The following is a 23,199-nucleotide window of genomic DNA, read 5'->3' as shown; positions in this document are numbered from 1 at the left end:
TTGTAGATTGGGGGGAAGCAGTAGATGTGATACATCTTGACTTTAGTAAGGCTTTTGATACTCTCTCACATGACGTTCTCACAAACAAACTAGGGAAATATTGCCTAGATGAACCTACTATAAAATGGGTGCACAAGTCTTTGGGAAACTACTAAGAGAGTAGTTATCAATGGTTCATAATTAAGCTGGAAAGGCATATAAAGTGGGGTCCTGTATGGATCTGTTCTGTATCTGGTTCTGTTCAATATCTTCATATATGATTTGGATAATGGCATAGAGAGTACCCTTACCAAGTTTCTGGACGATACCACACTGGGAGAGGTTGCAAGCATTTTGGAGGACAGGATTAGAATTCAAAATGATCTTGAAAAATTGGAGAAATGGTCTGAAATGAACAGGATGAAATTCAATATGGACAAATGCAAAGCTCTTCATTAGGGAAGGAATAATCAATTGCACAAATACAAAATCGGAAATGACTGCCTAGGAAGGAGTACTGCAGAAAAGGTTCTGGAGATTATAGTGGATCACAAACTAAATATGAGTCAATATTGTTGTGCAAAAAAAGCAATCATCATTCTGGGATGTATTAGCAGGAGTGTTGTAAGCAAGACACGAGAAGTAATTCTTCCACTCAACACTGATAAGGCCTTGATTGCAGTACTGTTTCCAGTTCAGGGCACCACATTTTAGGAAAGATGTGGACAAACTGAAGAAAGTTCAGAGAGCAACAAAAATGATTAAAGGTCTAGAAAACATCACCTTTGAGGGAAGATTGAAAAAAATTGGTTTTGTTTTGTCTGGAAAAGAGAAGGCTGAGGTGGAACATAAGTATGCAAGTGTATGTAAATGGTTGTTCTAAAGAGGAGGGTGATAAATTGTTCTCCTTAACCACTGAGGACAGGACAAGAAGTAGTGGGCTTAAATTGCTGCAAGGGAGATTTAGGTTAGACATTAGGAAAAACTTCCTAACTGTAAGGATAGTTAAGCACTGGAACAAATTGCCTAGTGAGGTTGTGGAACCTCCATCATTGGAGGTTTTAAAGAACAGGTTAAACAAACACCTGCTAGGAATGGTCAGAAGATAACACTTAGTTCTGTCTCAGTGCAGGGGACTGTACAAGGTAACCTTTTGAGGTCCCTTCCAGTCCTACATTTCTAAGATTCTGCGTTTTCTTTTCCCTGTTGCTATTTGTTTCCCTATGTTTGTCTTTCAGCCTTTGATGGCCATTTTCAGACAATTACTGTACTGTACATCTGTTTCTGTTCTTCTGGCTATACTTCCTGCCAAAAGACATATTTTTCAATTGTGTCTGTTATTCAAGTCTGGAATGCTGCTGTTTCTACTAATTCTATTCATTGACTTGTACTGGGAGGATATCCTCTTCTGCACTGGGATAACAAGCATCCTTGCACTTATATGTCACTCCCACAAAGGCACATTGGTTAAAAACTTTTATCTTCAGGGTGACTAGGAAATCATCTGTAAACTTCTGTTGTAGTCCAAACTCAAGTTTTTAGGTTATTGGGTCATTTCAGGAGGAAAGAAATATACAGTTTTCCTGTATAGGGACAGGGTGTTGTAGTGAGCGAATAGCAATGAAAAATATAGGTCACCTTTTAAATACAAGTTACCAGAAACCTGAAAGATCATGCACTGGAAATAATGTTCCATATGGTGATTCCCGACATCACAAAACTAATCAGACCTAGCAGTGTTATCTGAAATTCTTCCATCCAGTTTTGTCTTGACCTGGAAAGCTGTCCAAGCTAATGCTACTTATTTTCTCTGAGTTCCCACCTATAAGGATGTTTTGTTCAAGTTCCAGATAGATTTGCCATTTTCTTTTCCTGCTACTGAGTTCTTGGTGCCTCTTATTTTGGTCATGACTAACACTGACATTCCAGATGCTGCTTCTATCCAGTTGTGGTTTTTCTGCCTCTGCATCTCCTTCATTTTCCTCTACCTGGTGTTCTGGAACAATACATATTTATTGTAATTTTGGTATAAAACTATTTCCATACACATTGGCCTTAAACTCTATGATGATATGAACAGAAGAAACCATTAGATCATCTAGTCTGACTTCCTGTCTATCACAGGCCCTTAACTTTGTCCCAGTTATCTTTGTATAGAGCTCAATAACTTGTGTTTGGCTAAAGCATATCTTCCAGAATGGCATCCAGCTTTGATTTGAAGACATTAAGAGATAAAGGATCTAGCGTTTCTTTTGGTAGGTTAATCACACTCACTGTTAAAAATTTGTGCCTTATTTCCCTTTTGAATTTGTTTGGCTTCAGCTTCCAGTCACTAATTAAAGTATTTTTAAAAGTTGAGGATATCTGTTTTCATTAAATTGACCTAAACTCTAGAAAGAAAAATATTTTCCAGGGGCTAAATGGATGACAAATATAATGGACTTGCAAAACATTTTAATCATAGTACCTTGCACATGAAATTGTCACTTCAGATTTTTTTAATCTTTCTGGCAGTGTTAAAGTAATTCTTTCTTTACACTAATTCTGATTTTAGTAGATCATATCCACAATTTTGAAACTATAAATTTTAAATTATGTGCTATTCACACTATTCAAATAATTTGATACCTTGCACAGGAAAACTTACTATTTTTAAAAAGAAAAGGAATATTTGTGGCACCTTAGAGACTAACAAATTAGTCTTTCAGATTTTGAATGTTACCTTTCAATAAAAGGTGTTACTATACACAGTTTCCTCTTCAGATGGAAAAGCACTATTACAGATTTTTTTGTTTTCTAAATTTATCTGCTTATACCATATGACTTCTAATGATCATTTTTAAAAAATCCAACCTAGAAACCATAGCATTAGGTTCAAATGATAATATTGAAAAATGTGCATGAATGTTCATTAAAAAATGCTGAGATAGTGAAATAAAACAAAATCCAAAATATTTATATATTGGTATATGTTGTAAAAGGAAGAGAATTGTTGCTTTAAAAATTAATTCTGAAATCATTGTTGCAACAATGTTATGAATAAACATCTGTCTCTGTGTGTGTCTGTATGTATTACACACAGAACTGTTAAAAGGTTGCAAAGTCAAGCACTCAAAAGTTAGGAATTGCCATAATTATGGTGGTTGCCTGTGCAGCCATAATTGGGCCACCTTGTGTGCATGCATTGTGATGCAGTCTTTAATTACGTGATCATATACACCGAGGGAGTTGCTCTGGGGATGAATCAGGTTTGTGTTGTAAAGAAGACTATTGTCTGTCAAGTCCCTTTGACTTTGTTGCAGAAATTGGAAATTATGTAGTGAATGAAGTAGGAGATTACAGGAAGAGAAAAGGAAGTCTCATGGGTAAGACAGTTGAATGCTGCCCTGCAGGCCTGGATTCTATCCCTGTCTGTGCTTCATTATTCCTATGTGATCCTAAATAAGTCACTTAAACCTCATTTTCTGAGTGCCAAACTTGAGACCCTGGGGTCTGATTTGCTCTGATGCTGAGCACTCACAACTACAACTGAAGTCAGTGGGAGCTGAGCTTAAATATATACAGTGATATAAAAAGCTAAATACTCTGAAAAATAGGGTCCTTGATGCCTGAACTAGGGCACCCAAAATTAGGGGATGCTTTTGCCCTTAACCTCTGTGGCTGTGCTCCCCACATATAAAATGGGGATAATACAGCCCCTTCACTTCAGGGGTTTTGTGAAGATGAATTAATGTTTGTGGAGCACTCAGATATGATCGTGACGAATGCCATAGAAAAGCCCATAAGGAAATCAATAATTCTGTCTTCAGATCAGGGTTTGAATAGGGTGACCAGATGTCCAGTTTTTAAAGTGACAGTCCCATATTTTAAGGCCTCCTGCAGGTGTTCTAACTTTTTCTTAAAAACGGGCAAATTGTCCCGTGTTTTCTGTGTGCCTCCCCCCCATCAGCACTGGTGGGTGCTGCTGCTGACCGGATCCTTGGTCGCCAGCCACCTGCCTGCCAGTGGTTAGTGGCAGTGGGGTCCAGTGGCCGATGATGGGAATGGGTGTGCAAGGCTGGTGGCGGGGCAAAGTTGCAGTGCACAGGGTTGGCCACTCCCTCTGCTGGTCTGTCAGCACAGTCCCCCCCTGCATGCTGGCTCCCGCCTCCCATCCCATTTCCAGCCGGCAGTGGCTGTGTGCTGCAGTGGATGGTGAGTGCAGGCAGGTGCCAGACGATGGCCGCTTATGTGTCACCTCTGCTAACCACCCATCGGCCCTTTACGTGCTCCCCCTCTCGTTGTCCTCCCCCTGTTTTGCTCCCCCTCCCCCCAGCCCCACTGCTCCTCCACATCCCCCCAACAGGGCGCATCCTGCTCCCAGTGCTGTGCAGAAAACCAGCCCCTGGTTGAAGTGCTCAGCTCCCCTACAGCCTGGCCAGCAGGCTCCTTCCTTTCCGCACTGTCTCTGGCTGGGCTGGAGCCCTGGGAAATCTCAAAACTTTCTGGCATGAGCTGGGCTCCACAGCAGCCCCCCCTCCCCGGGAAGGGGTTTAGTACCCTCTTCACCTGCTCCCCCGGCCCTGGGTCCTGCCCCCAGCGAGCACAGGGCTGCTCTGTTCCATAGGCACGCTCTCTTGCTGAGCCACCTCTCTGGCTGGGTTCGCTGAAGCCCCTGCAGTCAGGTTCCCTGGGCCCTGCCTGCTGCACAATGCATCCTTAGGGCTTAACCCCTTCCTGCCCGCACTGTAGCTGGGGGACAGGAGGTGGCTGGGTTATGTCAGTGGCAGCAGCAGCCTGGAGGTGTTAACTGCTTTTCGACACTGTGCAGGCAGGAAGGGACAAGCTGTTTCCAGCCACAGGGGAGGGTGGTAGAAGAGATGAGATCTGCAAAGACACGGGGCAGGTCATCCCTTTCCCCCCTCCTCCTTCCTTGCAGCTAGAAGCAGCTCCTATCCCTTCCCTCCTGCACAGTGCAAAAAGGCTGCTGCTGGCCACGTTCTGGGCTTGGCCTTGGCAGAAATCTGGGGGGGGGGGGGGGCATGCATGTGACCCTGCGTGCCTCCCAACCATGTATTGCCTCAGGAAGACGCGGCGCCAGGTACCAGGAGAGGTGTGTCTGTCCTGGGGGCCCAGCCAGGCATCGAGGACGGAGAGAGCCGGGCAGGGAGGGTCAGGGTCAGTCACCCCCTCGTGTGAGAGAGGTGTACGGGAGTGTGTGTGTGTCTCCTCTCCCCGTGTGAACCCTAAAGCCTTAAAGATAAGAAGGTAAATAATAAGAATCCAACTAGGCAGTATTTCTTTTTAATGGGGGCTCAGTCAGCTTCATGTTAATTTGAACATTTGTATTGCATATTTCTGATTGATTGCTGTTGAACTCACTTGAATATGAGTAATTTTACCAGGTGTCCCATATTCAGCATAGGGAAATATGGTCACCCTAGGTTTGAATAATGTGGAGGTCTTGTGGCACTGGTATGTTCTGTGGCCTGGAACTATCTTTCTTCTACAGGAAATATTGGGTGGGCACCTCAACCTCTGTGGAGGCACCTGAGAGTCTTTCTATCTCACACTGACTACACTGTTCTTAGAATATAAAAACTCTCACACAGTAAATATATAAAACCACACAGGAAGTAGGTGCCCTTAAGAAGTTAGTTGTCACTTCATGGAAAAATGTAAGAGAGTAATGCTATGAGCAGGTTTCAGAGTAGCAGCTGTATTAGTCTGTATTCACAAAAAGAAAAGGAGTACTTGTGGCACCTTAGAGACTAACACATTTATTTGAGCATAAGCTTTTGTGAGCTGTAGCTGTAACAAATAAATGTGTTAGTCTCTAAGGTGCTACAGGTACTCCTTTTCTTTATGCTATGAGCAGGTATTCTCTCTCCTTAGAATAGGGAGTTCTGGTAATGCCTTACTTAAAAGTAAAAAGTTTACATAATTATTTTCAAATGGGGCCCATTTTATTAGGTTGCACCAGAGTCATTTGCCCATGTTTTCCTTCATGGAAAATCTAGGATAAAGAAGAAAAATCCCTTTTTATTTTTTAAATACTTTTTATTCTAACAACTTATTTCTTTTTTGCTACATGACTACTTTTGTGTTGAGATATAAAGCGTATGATGAAGATGAATGGACATTTTCTATCCTAGTTTCTCCTTGAAGTGTGTGTCTTTCTAAGCAAATAAAGAAAAATATGGCAATTGAAGCATCAAAGCTACATTGAACAGAATGAAAACCAATAACCCGGAAGAGCATTTAACAGAAAAACAATTCTCAAAAAATAATTTAAAAAAAATATCATTCTGATAGAGGAAACCATTAAGGATCATCTTTAGGTCTGTAATTTAAGATTAATATCTCAAACTCTATGTAGATGGTCTCAACCACAGTTGAACTTGGTACATTTTCATTATATTGGACCAAGAATCTTCATGTAATTTTTTTCTCTCATAATATGGTCAGGAGAGTTACTGTAATTTTACAATAGGACACAGATGTTGCGTCTAGCACTAGAATATCATGAGATCAGACCGTAACCTCACATATGGAATGGTGGCCTCAACCCTCTTGCTTGAGCATACTGTACTATGTCACCAATTTAGGAAGAGAGGATTCTGTCCCTGTATTTCTGAGTTGATCCTCTGCTGAAGCGCATTTATAAGGAGTGTAGGTTTTCACCCTCAGTGTGCAGTGTGTCTAATTGATATTTTACCATTGGTGGTGAAGGGGGAATGAGAGGGGAATCCTGTGCCTGGTCCATAGTTCCAGTAAGTGTTGAAGGGATAGCTGATTCATTTAAGAATATCATTATATTCACAAAATTTCAGCAGAGGATAGAGATGTACTTTAGCAGATATGACCCGTCAGTCCATTTAACAAGGCGTTTGTAGTTCCTGTTTCAACAACAAACAAAACAAAACACATATTTTAAAATGGCATAATACACATCCTGTGCATTTTTAACATATTTTGAAGGCAAATTAAATATACATTTCTTGCCTCTTGACAGTTTCTCTTAGACTTTTGATTGTGTGGTCTGTCGTAGAGTAGTAAATACTAAAACCAATTTTTCTGCATTACATCAAAATTTCACGTTGCAATTAGCAACATGTCTTGTACAAAATAAATTCTTACAGATTGCTGTAGACCATTTTGATGGTAAAAGGCTGACCTGTAGAAAACTGATGCCTCTGTCTGGTTCTTGTTTTATGCACATAGTTAAGTTGAATAAATGAGGTGGGTTTTTTTGTTTTGTTTCGAAAGTGCATGTTGAAAAGAAACACCAATTAAAACACCACCCGGAAAACTTTCTAAAAGTAAAATATGACCCTTAATCTTTGAATCACAATTTTTTCTTGCACAAAGTCATTTTTACATGGTTTTAACCTTAAACAGTCTATTGACTGTTGCTAATCTCTTTAGGATCATGTTATGCTTCTGGAAGTCTCTCATCAAACTGCAAATAAAGCAAAGCATGCAGTATTTCAACAAAAGTTGATATCCACACCCATTCAGTATGCTTTTCTCCGAGATGAATAGCTAAACAGAAATGGTTGCTTTTAAGCTCTTTAGCTAGCTACCCCCACAACTCATTCTGAATTGAAACCAGACCGAGTCCCTCCTTCACATAAACAGAAGCCTAACTTTTTTTTGCATCTGTTTAATTTCTGTTATTCCACTAGGTAGTTCCTTTTCTTACCTGGAAAAACCGAAGAAGTGTGACAAATGCCAGTCTGATAGTGCAAAACATAATTAGAAAAGAAATCCATGCTAAAAATAAAATAAGAAGAAAGGGGGACACTCTTGTGCTCTGAGGAGTTAATATTTTTAGTCTCAGTGGATAATGGGAAACACCCATTTTAATTTCAGTTGGAAATAATAATGTCTGTATTATGCACAAGTGGTAAAGCAACAAGTGAACTATGCATTTTATCCCAAACAAATGACAAAAAACCCTTGTGTATTTTAGCACTGTATTTATGTGCTAAATACTTAGGAAAAACAATTCTTTTTTTTATTATATTGGCACACTTTTTCACATTCTTCTGCTTGTAAAGCCAATCGTGCACATTTTGGATGGAGAGAAAATTAATAAAATATCAGACCTCTAAAATGTATCTATAATACCTGTTCTTTATCTAATAATGTGTGGTTAAGGTCTGATCTAAGGATATTCTATGTCCTATTGTAAAACTAGGACTCTCTACTTTCTAATGATTAAAAGCTCCAGTCTCTAGCCCTGATATGACACAAGATATATCAGACCTTAAACTTCACTGCTCCGGGACCAGTAGAAGTTTTGGGGATGCAGAGACAAGAAACATTTCTATAGCTACTGAGTGGTTTGTGATGTTAGTAGTCCTGGTAAAGATGAATTAGTGGACAGAGTGCAGATCAAGTGTTTAAGGGTGCATGGTAAATGAAATCTGTCATTCTGCAATTTATTACATGGATATCACTTCTGCTTTTGTGGAGTCAATATTGTGTGTAGTATATTGTATGATTCTACACAAATAATGTATGGTAATAAACTTTCACTCTACACTTGTCAGCTGGGTCTAATGATAACTGATGGGTTTTTACCCTTTCCAACAGTTTTCATATAAATGAATAATGAAAAGTGTCTGAGTGCATCAGAAATTAAATTTGTCTATTTAAGCCAGTCTCCCCACATTGCCTTCTAAAGCGTCTCAACCCTGACCTGAAGAATACTACCTCCAAGGTGAAGTGGAAACCCATTTTTACGGTTTATTCAGTTTTGCACCCCTGTTGAAAATAACAAGAATACAATTTAGTGTTGTTTGTGTGGGTTTTTTATGATATTGAAACTGATGTGAATCCACAGACTAATTTCACACAGACTTCCAAATGTTTTGTGTATGTTGTCATAAACACAGTTAGGACTAGAGTATGCATGATTGTGAGGTTTGAGTTACTCCTATAATATAAATATTTAGAACTAGAGGAAGAAAATCCAACTGAAGAATTTCAAATAACAATCTAACCATTGGAACCACCAAGACCCCTATTTGCTTTGCTGACTAATGCAAAAAATGAATTAGCACATCTCATTGATGAATTCTGACTTAGAGTACCACAGGCTTAATAAATAGAAATTCTCTTTAAACTTATAATACAATCAAGTGTGCTGGAGCAAACAGACAACAAAGATGACAAATCAATATTAAAGTTTCCTTCAGCAGATAAATTTGTAAAATGTTTTTTTGTAGCAAAATTTCAGATGAGCGTTTCTCAGTTATTTTTATTTAATATAAAATTGCTATAAGAAAAGTTTTAAAGTGCTCTGAGTTGCACTCCCTGTCAGTACCTAGACCAAGCCGGGGAAGCTGGTCTAGGTACTGATCCACCAGTGCGCCAGGCAGCACAGTAAGGAGGCAGGGAGCGGGGGGCAGAGGAGTTCGGGGGTGGTGGTCAGGGGGTGGGGCAGTCAGAGGGCAGGGATCAGAGTGGTTGAACGGAGGTAGGGGTCCCGGGGGGGGGGCAGTCAGGAAGGAGGGGGACGGGTTGGATGGGGCCGTCAGGGGCAGGGGTCCCGGGGGGGCAGTCAGGGGACAGGGAGAAGGGGTGGTTAGATGTGGCAGGGGTCCCGGGGGGGCCATCAGGAAGGAGAGGCAGGGCGCAGTCAGGGGCAGGGGGTCCAGGGGCGGTCAAGGAGAAGGCGTGATTGGATGGGGAAAGGGTCCGGGGGGTGGGGGGGCAGTCAGGAAGGAGAGGGGAGTTAGGGGTGGGGAGTCCGGGGGCATTCAGGGGACAGAGAGCGGGGGGTGGATGGGGCAGGGGACTCCAGGGGGGCTTGCAGGAGGCGAGAAGCAGGGGGAGTCGGATAGTGGGTGGGGGCCGGGCCATGCCTAGCTGTTTTGGGAGGCACAGCCTCCCCTAACCAGCCCTCCATATAATTTCAGAAACCCGATGCGGCCCTCAGGCCAAATAGTTTTCCCGCCCCTGCTCTAACATGTGGGTCCTGGTGATACCTGGCTTATTTGGAGAATTTGCTGTGGAAAATAATTTCACTGTTAACTATGGATCTGTCTTTGTCATTTTAATTGTCTATCTAGGATTAAATCCATTATTATAAACTGTTATATTACAACTAATATCAGCAGATACTTAATAAGTTAACAGTTTATAACCACGTATAGCTTAATTATTTCACAGTACTATTAGACTGTCTAGTGACAGATTGACTAGTGGTTGTTTTGTTACCAATCAACTTTATAAGGAGATCTCATTGTTCTAGAACACAATCTGTTTCTTTTTAACCTATATGAGGCCTCTTGATTTTTGTTTGCTTGTTTTCAATTCCACTGTCTCCTCTTTGCAGTGGATAAAATAAATCTGAGGAAAAATAACACATCTACCAAATGACCATAGAGTGATTTTAAGGGGAAATAACTGCCTTGTGACACAGTTTCATTTCTCTTGATTATCCAGGGCTGGATTTCCTATTGGCTGAGACCCCATGTTGATTATGCTTTATCTTTCTGTAAACAAACCCTGCTACTGTGCCCAATATATTTTTTTAATAGGGTTGCTGTTAGGGTTACCATATTTGAACATTCAAAAAAGGGGACACTCCACTGGGGGTGGGGTGGTATCTCGTGCCTCCCCACCCAACTCCACCCCTTCCCTGCCCCCATTCCAACCCCTTCCCCAAAGTCCTCGCCCCAACTCTGCTCCCTCCCTGCCCCATTGGACCCCTTCCCCAAATCCTCGTCCCGGCCCCGCCTTCTCCCCTGAGTGCGCCACGTTCCCCCTCCTCCCCGCCGTGCGAAACAACTGTTTCACAGCGCAAGCCCTGGGAACTAGGGGGAAAAAGCAGGCACTCTCTCCAGTGATCAACACTCGCTTTCTTTCTTGAATGATCAACTCTTCTTTGGGGAAAAATAATAATGGCAAAATCCCGGATGTTTTTAGATATTTAAAAATTCCTCCCAGATGGCGATTTAAGAACCAAAAAGTTGGACATGTCCGGGAAAATACGGATGTATGGTAACCCTAGTCACTGTGTGTATTGATATTACTGGTCTACAGCATTAAAATAGTGGCTGGAAATGTTAGTGTTAAACACATACTTTCTTGCCACGGAGAAAGCCCTTTTATGGACTTTATTCCTGTTTTAAAAACAGATCTGTGTTTGCCTAAAACCATGGAGATATTTTCTCAGGACACTTTATATCTGTCTCTCTCGCACTGTAAAGAAAAATGTAAAAACAGAAATTTTCTATTAGCAGAACTGTAGAAAACCAACAAAATGATTTCAATAGTTTAAGCTGTTATAGAGATATTGTCTTTCCCAAAGCCTTCCAAAAGACAGATTGGAGAGGTTTTAAAAGCACTTTAAATCATTTCCATCCAAACAATTCTAGCTCATTTTCTAAGCTGCTTCCATTGTGAAATCTAAAGTAGTAGTGGAAAGCAGTACCCTTACCAGTAGGAAAGCTGCTTGGACTGGGCAGGCAGAGAAAGGTTTGGTGTGGAGGACAGAGTTTCTTTGAACTAAGATTCCACACGGATGTGCCACAGATATGAATCATTTCATCTTATTTTCAAACCCCAGAACAAGTAAAAAGAGGAACTTTCCCTCTGAATACTAGGTAAGCAGACACTCGGTCCATCACTATGGCAGTATTTTGCGTCAGTAGATTGATAATGGAATTTTCTCCCATCTTTTTAAGTCCCTAACGTAGAACAGTTGCGTACAGTCATAAATGTTGGCACAGAGCTATGGAACAGCATTAACAAAATTTTATACTTAGCTTGGAAGAAAGTAAAAATGAAAAAATTACAAATATTCATAGCTGTTCTGTTTAAATTACCAAGATTGTTGGCAGGTTTTCTGGGGGTTAGTGTTTAGCAGCACCCAAGCTATTGTAGAGGTTTCCACACCACCTATCATTTTTATCTACTCTGCTAATTTCCTGCATTTAATTTCATCTGTTAAAAGAGCTTTGAAAACTGTTGTATCAAATGGATTTTGTTTTTATGTAATTACAAGTAATATTTTAGTAAGGGCTAACTCCATTGTTATTGGTAATGTTTTACATTGTTATACTTAACACATTTAGAGCACTTAAATCAAAATGACTGAGACATTACATACAATCTGTGGTTATTAGTCAATGTTACTGAATTTAGTTAATGTAAAGAGCAAGAAGAGAACTGCTTCCTAGGATTTTTTACTTATTAACTAGGTCTATCAATTAATCACAGTTAACTCAAAAAATTAATTGTGATTTAAAAATGTAATTGTGATTAATCGCACTGTTAAACAATAGAATACCAATTGAAATTCATTAAATATTTGTAGATGTTTTTCTGTATTTTCAAATATATCAATTTCAATTACAACACAGACTACAAAGTGTACAGTGCTCACTTTATATTATTTTTATGACAAATATTTGCACTGTAAAATGATAAAAGAAATAGTATTTTTCAATTTCACCTCATACAAGTACTGTAGTGCAATCTTTTTATCATGAAAGTGCCACTTACAAATGTAGGGTTTTTTTTGTTGTAACTGCTCTCAAAAACAAAACAATGTAAAACTTTAGAGCCTACAGGTCCACTCGATCCTACTCTTGTTCAGCCAAGCACTAAGAGAAACAAGTTTGTTTACATTTACGGGAAATAATGCTGCCTACTTCTTAATTACAGTGTCACCTGAGAGTGAGAATAGGTGTTCGCATGGCACTGTTGTAGCTGGCATCGCAAGATATTTACGTGCCAGATGCGCTAAAGATTCATATGCTTCTTCATACTTTGGCCATCGTTCCAGAGGACATGCTTCCATGCTGATGATGCTCATTAAAAAAATAATGCGTTAATTAAATTTGTGACTGAACTCGTTGGAGAGAATTGTATGTCTCCTGCTCTGTTTTACCCGCATTCTGCCATATATTTCATGTTATAGCAGTCTCGGATGATGACCCAGCATGTGGTGTTTATTTTAAGAACACTTTCACTGAAAATTTGACAAAATTCAAAGAAGATACCAATGTGAAATTTCTAAAGATAGCTACGGCACTGGACCCAAGATTTAAGAATCTGAAGTGCCTTCCAAAATCTGAGAGGGATGAGGTGTGGAGCATGCTTTCAGAAGTCTTAAAAGAGCAACACTCTGATGCATAAACTACAGAGACCAAACCACCAAAAAAAGAAAATGAACCTTCTCCTGGTGGCATCTGAGTGAGATGATGAAAATGAATATGCGTGGGTCCACACTGCTTTGGATAGTTGTCAAGCAGAACCTGTCATCAGCATAGACACATTCTCTGGAATGGTGGTTGAAGTTCAAGGGACATATGAATCTTTAGTGCATCTGGCATGTAAATATCTTGTAACACTGGCTACAACAGTGTATTGCAAACTACTGTTCTCACTTCCAGGTGACATTGTAAACAAGAAGCAGGCAGCATTATCTTCTGTAAGTGTAAGCAAACATGATTGTCTGAGTGATTGGCTGAACAAGAAGTAGGACTGATTGGACTTGTAGGCTCTAAAGTTTTAGATTGTTTTACTTTTTGAATGCGGGGGGGTTGTGCATAACTCTACATTTGTAAGTTCAACTTTCATGATCAAGAGATTGCACTACAGTACTTGTATTAGGTGACTTGAAAAATACTATTTCTTTTGTTTTTTTACAGTGCAAATATTTTAATAAAAAATAAATATAAAGTGAGCACTGTACACTTTGTATTCTGTGTTGCAACTGAAATCAATATATTTGAAAATGTAGAAGACATCCCAAAATATTTAAATAAATGGTATTCTTTTATTAAGTGTGATTAATCGCGATAAATTTTTGTAACCGCTTGACAGCCCTATTAAGAACTAATACCGTTTATTGAAATTATAGCATTCATGTTCTGAGGCTAAATTTTGGGGTTGAACTAGTTATAATTTTCAGCATAGGCTGTGCACACACAGGCAAAGATTATAATACTGTAGATACACTGTGTTCTGGTTGGGACTTCAGATGCATTTCAAGTTTTCCTACCTCATCTGTTTGTGTATAGTTGATCTCTTTCATTATGCCAACATATATGTAAAACAGAATACATGCACCTGTCTGCCAGGGATGTCTCCTGAACAGAGGAAAGATTATTTTGAAATAATGTCATCTTAAATCTTTTTAAATGGATTTGACTAAATACCCACTGTCACCAAAAGCAAACTTGAATAAAAATTTTAGATGAGTCACGAAGAGGTTTGATTAAGAATTTCTCTAGTTTTCTATTAAAAATCTTAACATGAAAAATACATTACTTTCTGGTACTACTAGGTACACAGTGACTTTGTTTCAAAAATGAAAATCTCTTATGAATTCCATGAAAATAATTTGAAAATCATCCCTTCTTATGGCAATGCAAATTCAGAAATGATGTTTTATGGAACATCATGAAATCAATGTTTGTGTCAAGAATAACATGGCGATTATTGTAAAATATATTGGAGTTAGAGTGAAGAGCATGCTGCTAGGGAAGGAGATTTATATATTAAAGTTAAATGTGTATATAATTTATCTCAGCATTATGTGCAATGCAGTCATCCAAATATCTAAAAGTGAGCTGTGTGTTGCTGTGTGTTGGCCAGTCGCCAATTATTGGTGAAGTGATGTATGCTGCCTGTGGCTTAGCCACACCAAGACTGGAACATTGGTGCAAGTTATGGGTAAATGGCAGCAGAATGGAGTTTGAACTCAGTGTCACCTCCGTGGTCTAACAATCAGTTAGACTGATTGTTCCCTCAGAAATGACCATATGGATTACTTGCAAATGTAGACCTCCTTGTTAAAATGGCACCTGTTCTTAGTCAGTTTACATGCTGCTTAAAAAGGTAGAGCAAATGATATCAAATATCTTGTCATTTGCCAAGAGGCTTCATCTTTTGGCAAGGGAAATAGTTCTTAAAAATATTAGTACTTGATGGAGTTCTTCTCTATTGAAGAAAAAGGAAAAATTATGATCAAATCAGATAATACTCTTCTGACCTTGCTTAAATGTAAACTAATCTGAGTGAGAAAAGACCCTTTTTATACAGTAGAAGGGAATTAAGGATGGTCAGAAATGACTGATATCTGTTAAACAGATGGATTCTGCTCTACTTAAAGTAAGGGAGTGTGCTGCGTCAGGTGCTTTCACCACAATCTTCCTACTTCTGGATTAGGGAGAGGACCATTAGCATCTCCCCCACAAGTTTCTGTTCCCAGAAGGAATCTGTGCTGTGGCAGAAGTGACATACAACTTCAATTATAACAATACCAACCTTGTGTTTTGTATTGGGTGGCAGCCTGTTCATAGTGGGTTTTTTAAGCTTATGCTCAATTAATGAAATGTGCTGTGCTTTCTGAACTTTGTGCTTGCACGTGATGTAATTAATTTTGTGATTACTGTAGAACAATATTTCTCAAACTGGGGGTCCAAAAGGGGGTCACAAGGCTCTTGGGGGGGGTTGTCGCAAGATCACAAAAAATAGGGTTACCATACGCCTGAGTTTTCCCGGACATGACCTCTTTTTTTGGTGGTCCTGTTTCCGAATGGACAGATTTTTGAAATATGAACAAATATCTGTGATTTTTTTTCCTTGCTCATTCTTTTTCCTTGCCTTCAGTGCTGAGCTGCCAGAGAGCAGCAGCTGCTGACTGGGCACCCAGCTCTGAAGGCAGCACCGCTGCCAGCAGCAGTGCAGAAGTAACAGTGGCATGATATGGTTACTTAACTCTGTAGGAATTTGCACTGAGGCTGCAAAGCTATGACTGGTACCAAGAGTGTGGGGAATGAGGGGGTGGAAGTCTTCAGAGCCTGAAATATTTTCAAAGGAGGGCCCAGCAAAAGAAAGTTTGAGAACCCCTGCTTCCGAACATGTACCATGGTTTCAGTTCCGTGTAAGATAACATTGTCTTTCAGTTCCCCTGTAATATACTGCCTGTCATAAATACCCAGTGCATATGCTTTACCTTGACTTGAAGTCCATCTCTAATAAAAAAAAATATTTCACTCATATCTTTTGGGAAATTTGCCCAAACAATTCAGTTCTCCAAAAGAATCTGTAGGTGCTATGTTTGTCTACATCTTGTTTTGCTTTCTAGACAAAGTTGGTTTCTTAATCGCTAACACTCGAGTACACTGAAATGAATATATAACAAAAAATGGAATGAGTAACTTTTCCACCAGGAAAAGCTTTCTGTAGTGTAACAGACTTCAGAAGACCTAATTTGGAGGTAATTACAACTTTAAATGGAACCTTTCGCTTGTACTATATCCCACTCTTTATTTTTCTGTTGGTCCCAAGAGCTGTGCCATAATTCCTGGTAGATTCATCCTAAGTGGTAAAATCAATAGGAGGTGGACTTGGCTAAAAGCATTCCACTCAAGCCAAGCTAAAGTGATTTACCAGGTAATCCCTTGAAAGACATTAAGATACTAATACAAAAACCACTTTGGTTGGGAAATAGTACCTTGTATCAGCAACCCCTTCAACTGGTTTTGGTGTAGCCATAGGTGGTTATTGTAGTCCCATTTAGTCCTGGTGTGGTAGGATGTTGATTACAGCACAGGGCCTCAGTGATGGAGGGAATATGGGGGGAATACACTTTCCTGCAACCCCATAATAAAAACTTTTTAGAATGCTTATGAAATATATGATCACATTAAAGGTAGCTACCCAGGCAAATACAGTATTTTATTTTCTAGAGCACAAGAAAGGAAGTGTGACCATCTGCAAATGGTTAAGAGAACTAAAAATAGCTTAAATTATTTGGTTAAAAATTGCACCTCTGTGTTCAACTCTAGCTGAGATTCCTCCTGATATTTTCAGTGATCTTACAGCCTCCTAGTAGCATGATATGACACAAAACCACTTCACTTGCACTTTGAGACAGGTTAGCATGGTCTGAAGAGGCATAGCATTTAAGGAGATGATTCATCTGAGAAGGAGAGTGGTTTCTCCAGATCAGAGTTGAGGTACATTTGTATAGCAGTATGGATAAGCTTGAACATCTGCCTTTATGCAGTTGATAGAAAATATTTTTTCCGTCTTGACACATGCATATCATGAAGTTCAATTAAGAAAAAGAAAATTGAGAGTAAGTCAAGTTGATTTTTACATGCTCAATTAGAGCCATTGTGTCTATCCATTGCTTTATGCTCTCTCTCGCAAAAAAAGTCATTTTAATGACAGATGTAGTTGGAAATTTATTCAGAAAGTTTCACTGTTGTTTTCCATTTTTTTTCCTTTTTGACTAATTTTATTTTATCTTTCTGATTTCAGCAGGCTGGGGAGAAATGCCTACTGTCCACACAAAGACTGAATCTTCTTGGGGAGAGCCCTCATCTCCTTCTGCTGCAGTTGATAATGGAACTTCAGCATGGGGGAAACCTCCCAGCAGTGGTACAGGGTGGGGAGATAATTCTGCCGAGCCAGCGGGGACCTATGGAAGAGTGAATGCTCCAGCTGCTGCCCCAGCACTGTGCAAGCCAGGTGAACTCTCACACTGCTTCTGTTGTGATGGTGTTAGGAGGTAGGGTGGATAATGTGGGAAACAGCATCTGTACTTCTGCATATTTTTCAGTCATGTTTCCTCTCCCATACCCTTTTTTTGCATTTAAAATTGTTTTTAGTTTTAATTATGTTTGGAAAATATAATACTATTATAACCAAGGACACTCTAATATCAATATATAACTTCCACTTTCTTAACTCAGTAAACTATCTCAATTCTTTTGGTGTGTGCACTAATTTTGTCCCATTTAGAACATTTTAGAAAATCAAATTTGTTTACTGGACTGTCAGATTCAAATACATTGCTTATTGTGTGTGTGTGTGTGTGTGTGTATCCTGGAAGCAATTCAATATAAACAGCAAAAGATATAGAAAAGGGAAGTCATAAGACACCAAGACCTCAAATGCCTACATTACACAGATGACACCCAATTCTGTTCTTCCTCATCAAATGCCAACAGTGCTATCACCAATTGTGTAATTGAGATAATTGCCTGGATGAAAAGCTGCTAAACTCCGTCAAGACCCAGGTGATGTTAGTAGGAAGAGGATTGTACTTAAGAACTAATAGTCTGAAACATCTTAAACTGAATTAGTGGGAGAGGAATTATACCCTTCAACCATCAAAACAGTTCACAGCCTCAAGTCATCCTGGATTGTTTACTGCTATTAGATTCCCAAGTAGCATCAGCTGTCAGATGCACATTCTTTCATCTACAGTTGGCCTGAAGGCAACACCTCATCTTGTAGAATGCCATTTTGGCTGTGGTGAGCTTTTTATTTGTAACTTCTAAGCTCTACTGCTGCAACATGTTGTACATAGAAATAATTGACAGCTCTGGAAAAGCTATAGAGGGTTCAAAATGTGACATTCCACCTTTTGAGCAACACAGGACAGGACAATTGGAAATAGATCATCCCAGTTTTCCTTACACATCTACTTGCAACTCACTCACTACTGCCAAATTCCATGTTCATGTTGTAATCCTCAGAGATCTCGATAGGTTTGGCTCAGACCACTTTCGAATCTGCTTCTGTCTCAGCAGCTATAATCTATGTTCATTAGGAATAACAGAAATTGTCAACTAAAAGGGCAAGAATCATGAGGTCAGGAGATAATATATTTGTAGTGGCTGCATGGCTTTGGAGCCCTGTTCCCCAAGAGATCGGATTGACCTAACATTTCACCTCCTTCAGAGTATGAGCAAGATTCTGCTCTTCACAATTTTCCCACAGTAATAATAAAAATATTGTATCCCTTCCCTCCAGCTTCAGGGAAGGGAACAAAAGATTAATATTGATCAAACTGTATGTTGCACCTGTGTAATTCTGTAAAATGTTCAGATGCTAAGATAATGAAGATAGGATGGATGGATGGATGTGCATATAAACGAAAGGATTTAAAATCTAGAGAAAATTAACATAAATGTTTCCTTCCCCCCCAGCTTCTAAATCTATGCAAGAAGGCTGGGGCAGTGGTGGGGATGAAGTGAACCTCAGTACTAGTCAGTGGGAAGATGAAGAAGGAGATATGTGGAATAATACTGCTTCACAAGAGAGTAACTCCTCCTGTAATTCATGGGGGAATGCCCCAAAGAAAGGACTTCAAAAGGTAGGACAGTGATAAGGATGGATTGTAGAAATCAGTAGGATTAGAGTACAGCATTTCTAGCACTGAATGTTACACATGGTTTCTGTATAAGATTAATACTCTAAGTTTGAATGAAAGTTTGTCTCATCACGAGTGGTGAAAATGAGTGCAGTACTGTAGGAAATGGATTTATATACACTTGTTGCAACTAAAGTAAAAGCAGTCATATTAAATATTAAATGATAGACAACAAAATATTGTTCCCTTGAATACACTTTAGCTAGTCTGACAGGTTTCAGAGTAGCAGCCGTGTTAGTCTGTATTCGCAAAAAGAAAAGGAGTACTTGTGGCACCTTAGAGACTAACACATTTATTTGAGCACAAGCTTTCATGAGCTACAGCTCACTTCATCAGATCCGATGAAGTGAGCTGTAGCTCACGAAAGCTTATGCTCAAATAAATTTGTTAGTCTCTGAGGTGCCACAAGTACTCCTTTTCTTTTAGTTAGTCTGTTGTAGGTGTGTCTAGAATGTCTTAACATGCAGACTATTCCCAAGGGGGGTAGTGTAAGGCAGTGGATGGAAGGCTACAAAAATTTCTTTTACTTTTAGAGTGGTGTCTGATGTTTCTGATTGTTTTTGTTTCTCACCAGTTTCATGAACGTTTATGTATTATGAAGATCTTCTAATGTATTCACAAATAAATCATACTGATGACCTCTTAAACGATTTTATTTGCAGTGGAAAAATCAAATGTTGGTCTCTTAAGAAATGGTCCAGCTTAATTCATAAGCAAAAAAAAGTATCTATTTTGTCTGCTACATCTGAAGGGGGAATGTATAATTTTGTGGCCTGAACTGATGTGGGAAGAGAGCAAAATTTAACCAAAATGAAACTCAAGCAAGAGAACATCCACAGTTACATTAGGAATTTTTATATTACAAGAAATATAAACCCTCAAATTTCAGGACATGAACCAACCTCTAATTTACAGACTTAGCTTTGCTTATGAGCAGCTTGTTCCATAATTGTCAGCTATACTAGATAGACCACTGGTTTGATCCAGTATTACAATTTTTATATTACTGTCCCAACCCTTAACATTTGTTCCTCTGTAATTCAGAGAGTTGCACTTCAGGGTCTTGAAGTGGAGAAGTTGCCCAGAGCTCTACTAAAGATGTCTATTTCAGTCTTTTCAATGCAGCTGATGGATTGAATGGACTCTGACAGATTAAGTTTGCATATTCAGTTTGTTGGGTATTTTGAGGGAACTTTGTACTATGTCAGAATTTCTGAGTGACTTTATTTTGTTTTCCTGCTGATAACTGAAATGAATAATGATGTTTAGAGAAAGGGTTAGTTATTTGCAGTATCCAGCGTATCAGGCAGTTAGCAAGTAGTTCTTTACAACACCTGATCAGGTGAGGTAAAATTTGCTCTGTGCCCTCTGGGGAGAAGAGGAATGTAATTCTATCCTGTTTTGTAGGTTTCATGAATGTGTTATAAATATACATATGAATATACCCTGAAGCAACATACGGTATTAATAAGGGAAACCTGCCATAGATTGGGCTGCAGCTCATTGCTATAAATATGAAAAATAGATGATTAATGGTCTTTCCAATTTGTTTACCTAGGGCATGAAGACATCTAGTAAGCAAGATGAGGCCTGGATCATGAACCGTCTGATAAAACAGCTCACGGACATGGGCTTCCCAGTAAGTAACATTCATATTCTAGGATTTTCTGCAGCTTGGTTTTTGTAGCTTCTAGTGTATGTGTTTGACCTTTCTGACTGCAGATACAAAAATGTTTCCTAAATGGGAAATCAGTTGTTTTAACTATATTTGGCCATTTACTCTAATATAGTTTGTGAAACCTCAAAAGAGCATGTAAAATACCCTTTGAGTGTAGATACTGACATGCTTAATTTTGATGAAACCTGTAGAACTTTTATATTTGTAGCTTTTTTTAATCATGGGTTTTACTTTGAACTTATTAATAGTCTTCGTTCTCTTCCCCATTCCCCTATTAAACAAATGAAATAGGGAGTATTATGTGGTTTGGGGAGTTTTTTCGTTTGTTTTTTTAAGTTAGGGGTGTGTGGTGATATTTTTAAAGTTATCCGTTGCATAAGGTTACAAATTCAGTTATAAAAAGAATATAATTTAACTTTATAGAGAAGAATATACGTTTTGTCCAGTGAGACAAGCCAGATCTTTCTGGGAAGCATGTCATAATTGGTGAAAGCAAAAAAGTTACGTGTAAACATAATCTGATTCAGTTAATACATGTCAGTGTTACCCCAGTATTAAAGAGAATCTTGAAATTTCCCATTTAGTTTGGAGTCGTGTAAATGTGTTCTTGCTTGAAACACAATATAACCAAACCCACATTATTGTTTGCAGAGAGAGCCAGCAGAAGAGGCCTTGAAGAGCAACAATATGAATCTCGATCAGGCCATGAGTAAGTGTCTTTCTAACCAACACTTTTCGTAAAAGGTACTTCAGTAAATGGATACATGATTATAAAGTTTGATCTATTCCAGTTAAATTAGCTTCTGTTTTCCTAAAGGGTATTTCAAGAAAACACATACAGTTTTGTGATTATTTTCTATGCCAAACCCCAGAGTGTAATTTGTAGTGCTTTCAAAGATATTGTATTTTAGTTTTCTACTGTAAAATTAATATTAATTGTAATAGGTGTATAACTGACACTAGTGTTGTCGTTTTGGTTTTAGAAGTTTTTGCAGACTCACTTTACCCTTGCATCACCAGCCCTTGTCTTGCTTCCACTCTTCCCTTCTATGCAGGTACTCTGCTGGAAAAGAAGGTGGAAATGGACAAGCGTGGAATGGGAGTGACCGACTATAATGGAATGGTCACCAAACCCCTTGGCTGCCGCCCACCATCAATCTCCAAAGAGTCTTCCATGGACCGCCCCACTTTCCTTGACAAGGTAAGTTCAAAAGTATGAGTGTAATTTATAAATCAGTAGTGACAATGCAGGGTGGGGGAAGAGCTGCTGATTTCTGCTGACTGTGGTAGTAATCTGGAGAGCACTACAAACAAAATGAAGAAAAGAGGTATAGATGTGTCCGTCTTCTCCATCTTTTTTTTTTCCTTTTGTAAATTCTGCAAAGGTGAGAGGAGCCCACTTAGTACTAACGGCCTGCCCCTCATTCAAGGGAAGGGCCACAAGAACTGAGGAATAATTAATTTCATGGTATGGGAAGAAAAAACTAAACAAAAAAACAAACAAACCAGGAACAGTAGTGCAGGTTATAGATATAAAATGAGGGCACTGGATGTCAATACCAAGCAGTCCCCCAGTCAGCCCTCACTGCTCTGTGAAGCAGTCCAAGGAGTTAGTGGATGACACTCGGAGCTGTGCTCAGATATGTGAGACAAGTAGGGACTGAAAATAGTCTTCACAGTCACAGAGAACCTCCCTGTCAAGCTTTCTTCTCCTAACCTCAGGTATGGCCATCTTGGCCAATGCCAGGAAGAGGAGGTCTAGACGAGGTTTTCATGTCTTTGTGAGGTCGTGGACACAAAAGGCTGTAGGAAAAGGGTGTGAGAACTTCAGCACGAAGTTTTGAGGAGCCAGAAGTGGGGAGGCAACCTGGTGCACTGGAGCAGAGATAGGTGTGTGCCAGGGTCTCCCTCCTACTGCAGAAGGTACAGGTGGCAGGAACTTCGTGAACTGCACCTACCACACACCTGTGTTCTTGGCTCTGTGGAGCAGCCACCAACTTGTGGAAAGGGACAAATTGACTATACTGTAGGTTGAAATGCTTTCTTAAGTTACAGAAGAGGTACAACAAAAGCATTGGCACTGTTAACCTCCCCGCAGTGACCCACCAATGTATCTCAGTACCCCTCTATAGGAATTATTAGGAGAGAAAAGGATAGTTGAGATTTTGAGATTCCTCTCCCATTTGTTTCTTGAATAATGTTGAAAATCAGTACCCACTAGGAACTGCATTGAAACCAGTTCATTTTATGTAGGCTACTCACCTGATGATAATGACTTTGTTGTCTATCAATTTGGGCTAGCTTAAAACTAGTGCTTTACACATGAAAGGGTGTGTCTATTACCAGTCCCCTGAAGCATTCAGTT

At 39.4% G+C, this 23,199-nt stretch overlaps 1 protein-coding gene across 6 annotated transcripts in view; it reads left to right on the top strand.

Moving 5' to 3' along the window:
- Positions 1 to 23,199, top strand: part of TNRC6C (trinucleotide repeat containing adaptor 6C) — a 65,343-nt gene that overhangs the window by 6,812 nt on the left and 35,332 nt on the right. For 5 of the 6 annotated variants that reach the window (XM_077834002.1, XM_077834003.1, XM_077834001.1 and 2 more), the window contains exons 2-6: positions 17,257 to 17,466; positions 18,933 to 19,099; positions 20,715 to 20,795; positions 21,486 to 21,543; positions 21,890 to 22,035. In XM_077834002.1, coding sequence (XP_077690128.1) covers positions 17,257 to 17,466; positions 18,933 to 19,099; positions 20,715 to 20,795; positions 21,486 to 21,543; positions 21,890 to 22,035 — 662 coding nt within the window. The remainder of the gene's footprint in view (positions 1 to 17,256; positions 17,467 to 18,932; positions 19,100 to 20,714; positions 20,796 to 21,485; positions 21,544 to 21,889; positions 22,036 to 23,199) is intronic. The other variant, XM_077833999.1, reaches the window with a different exon arrangement.

The sequence above is a fragment of the Eretmochelys imbricata genome, chromosome 14 (genome assembly GCF_965152235.1).
Source record: "Eretmochelys imbricata isolate rEreImb1 chromosome 14, rEreImb1.hap1, whole genome shotgun sequence".
Classification (NCBI taxonomy): domain Eukaryota; kingdom Metazoa; phylum Chordata; order Testudines; family Cheloniidae; genus Eretmochelys; species Eretmochelys imbricata.
This window is presented reverse-complemented; position numbering and strand designations above follow the sequence as displayed.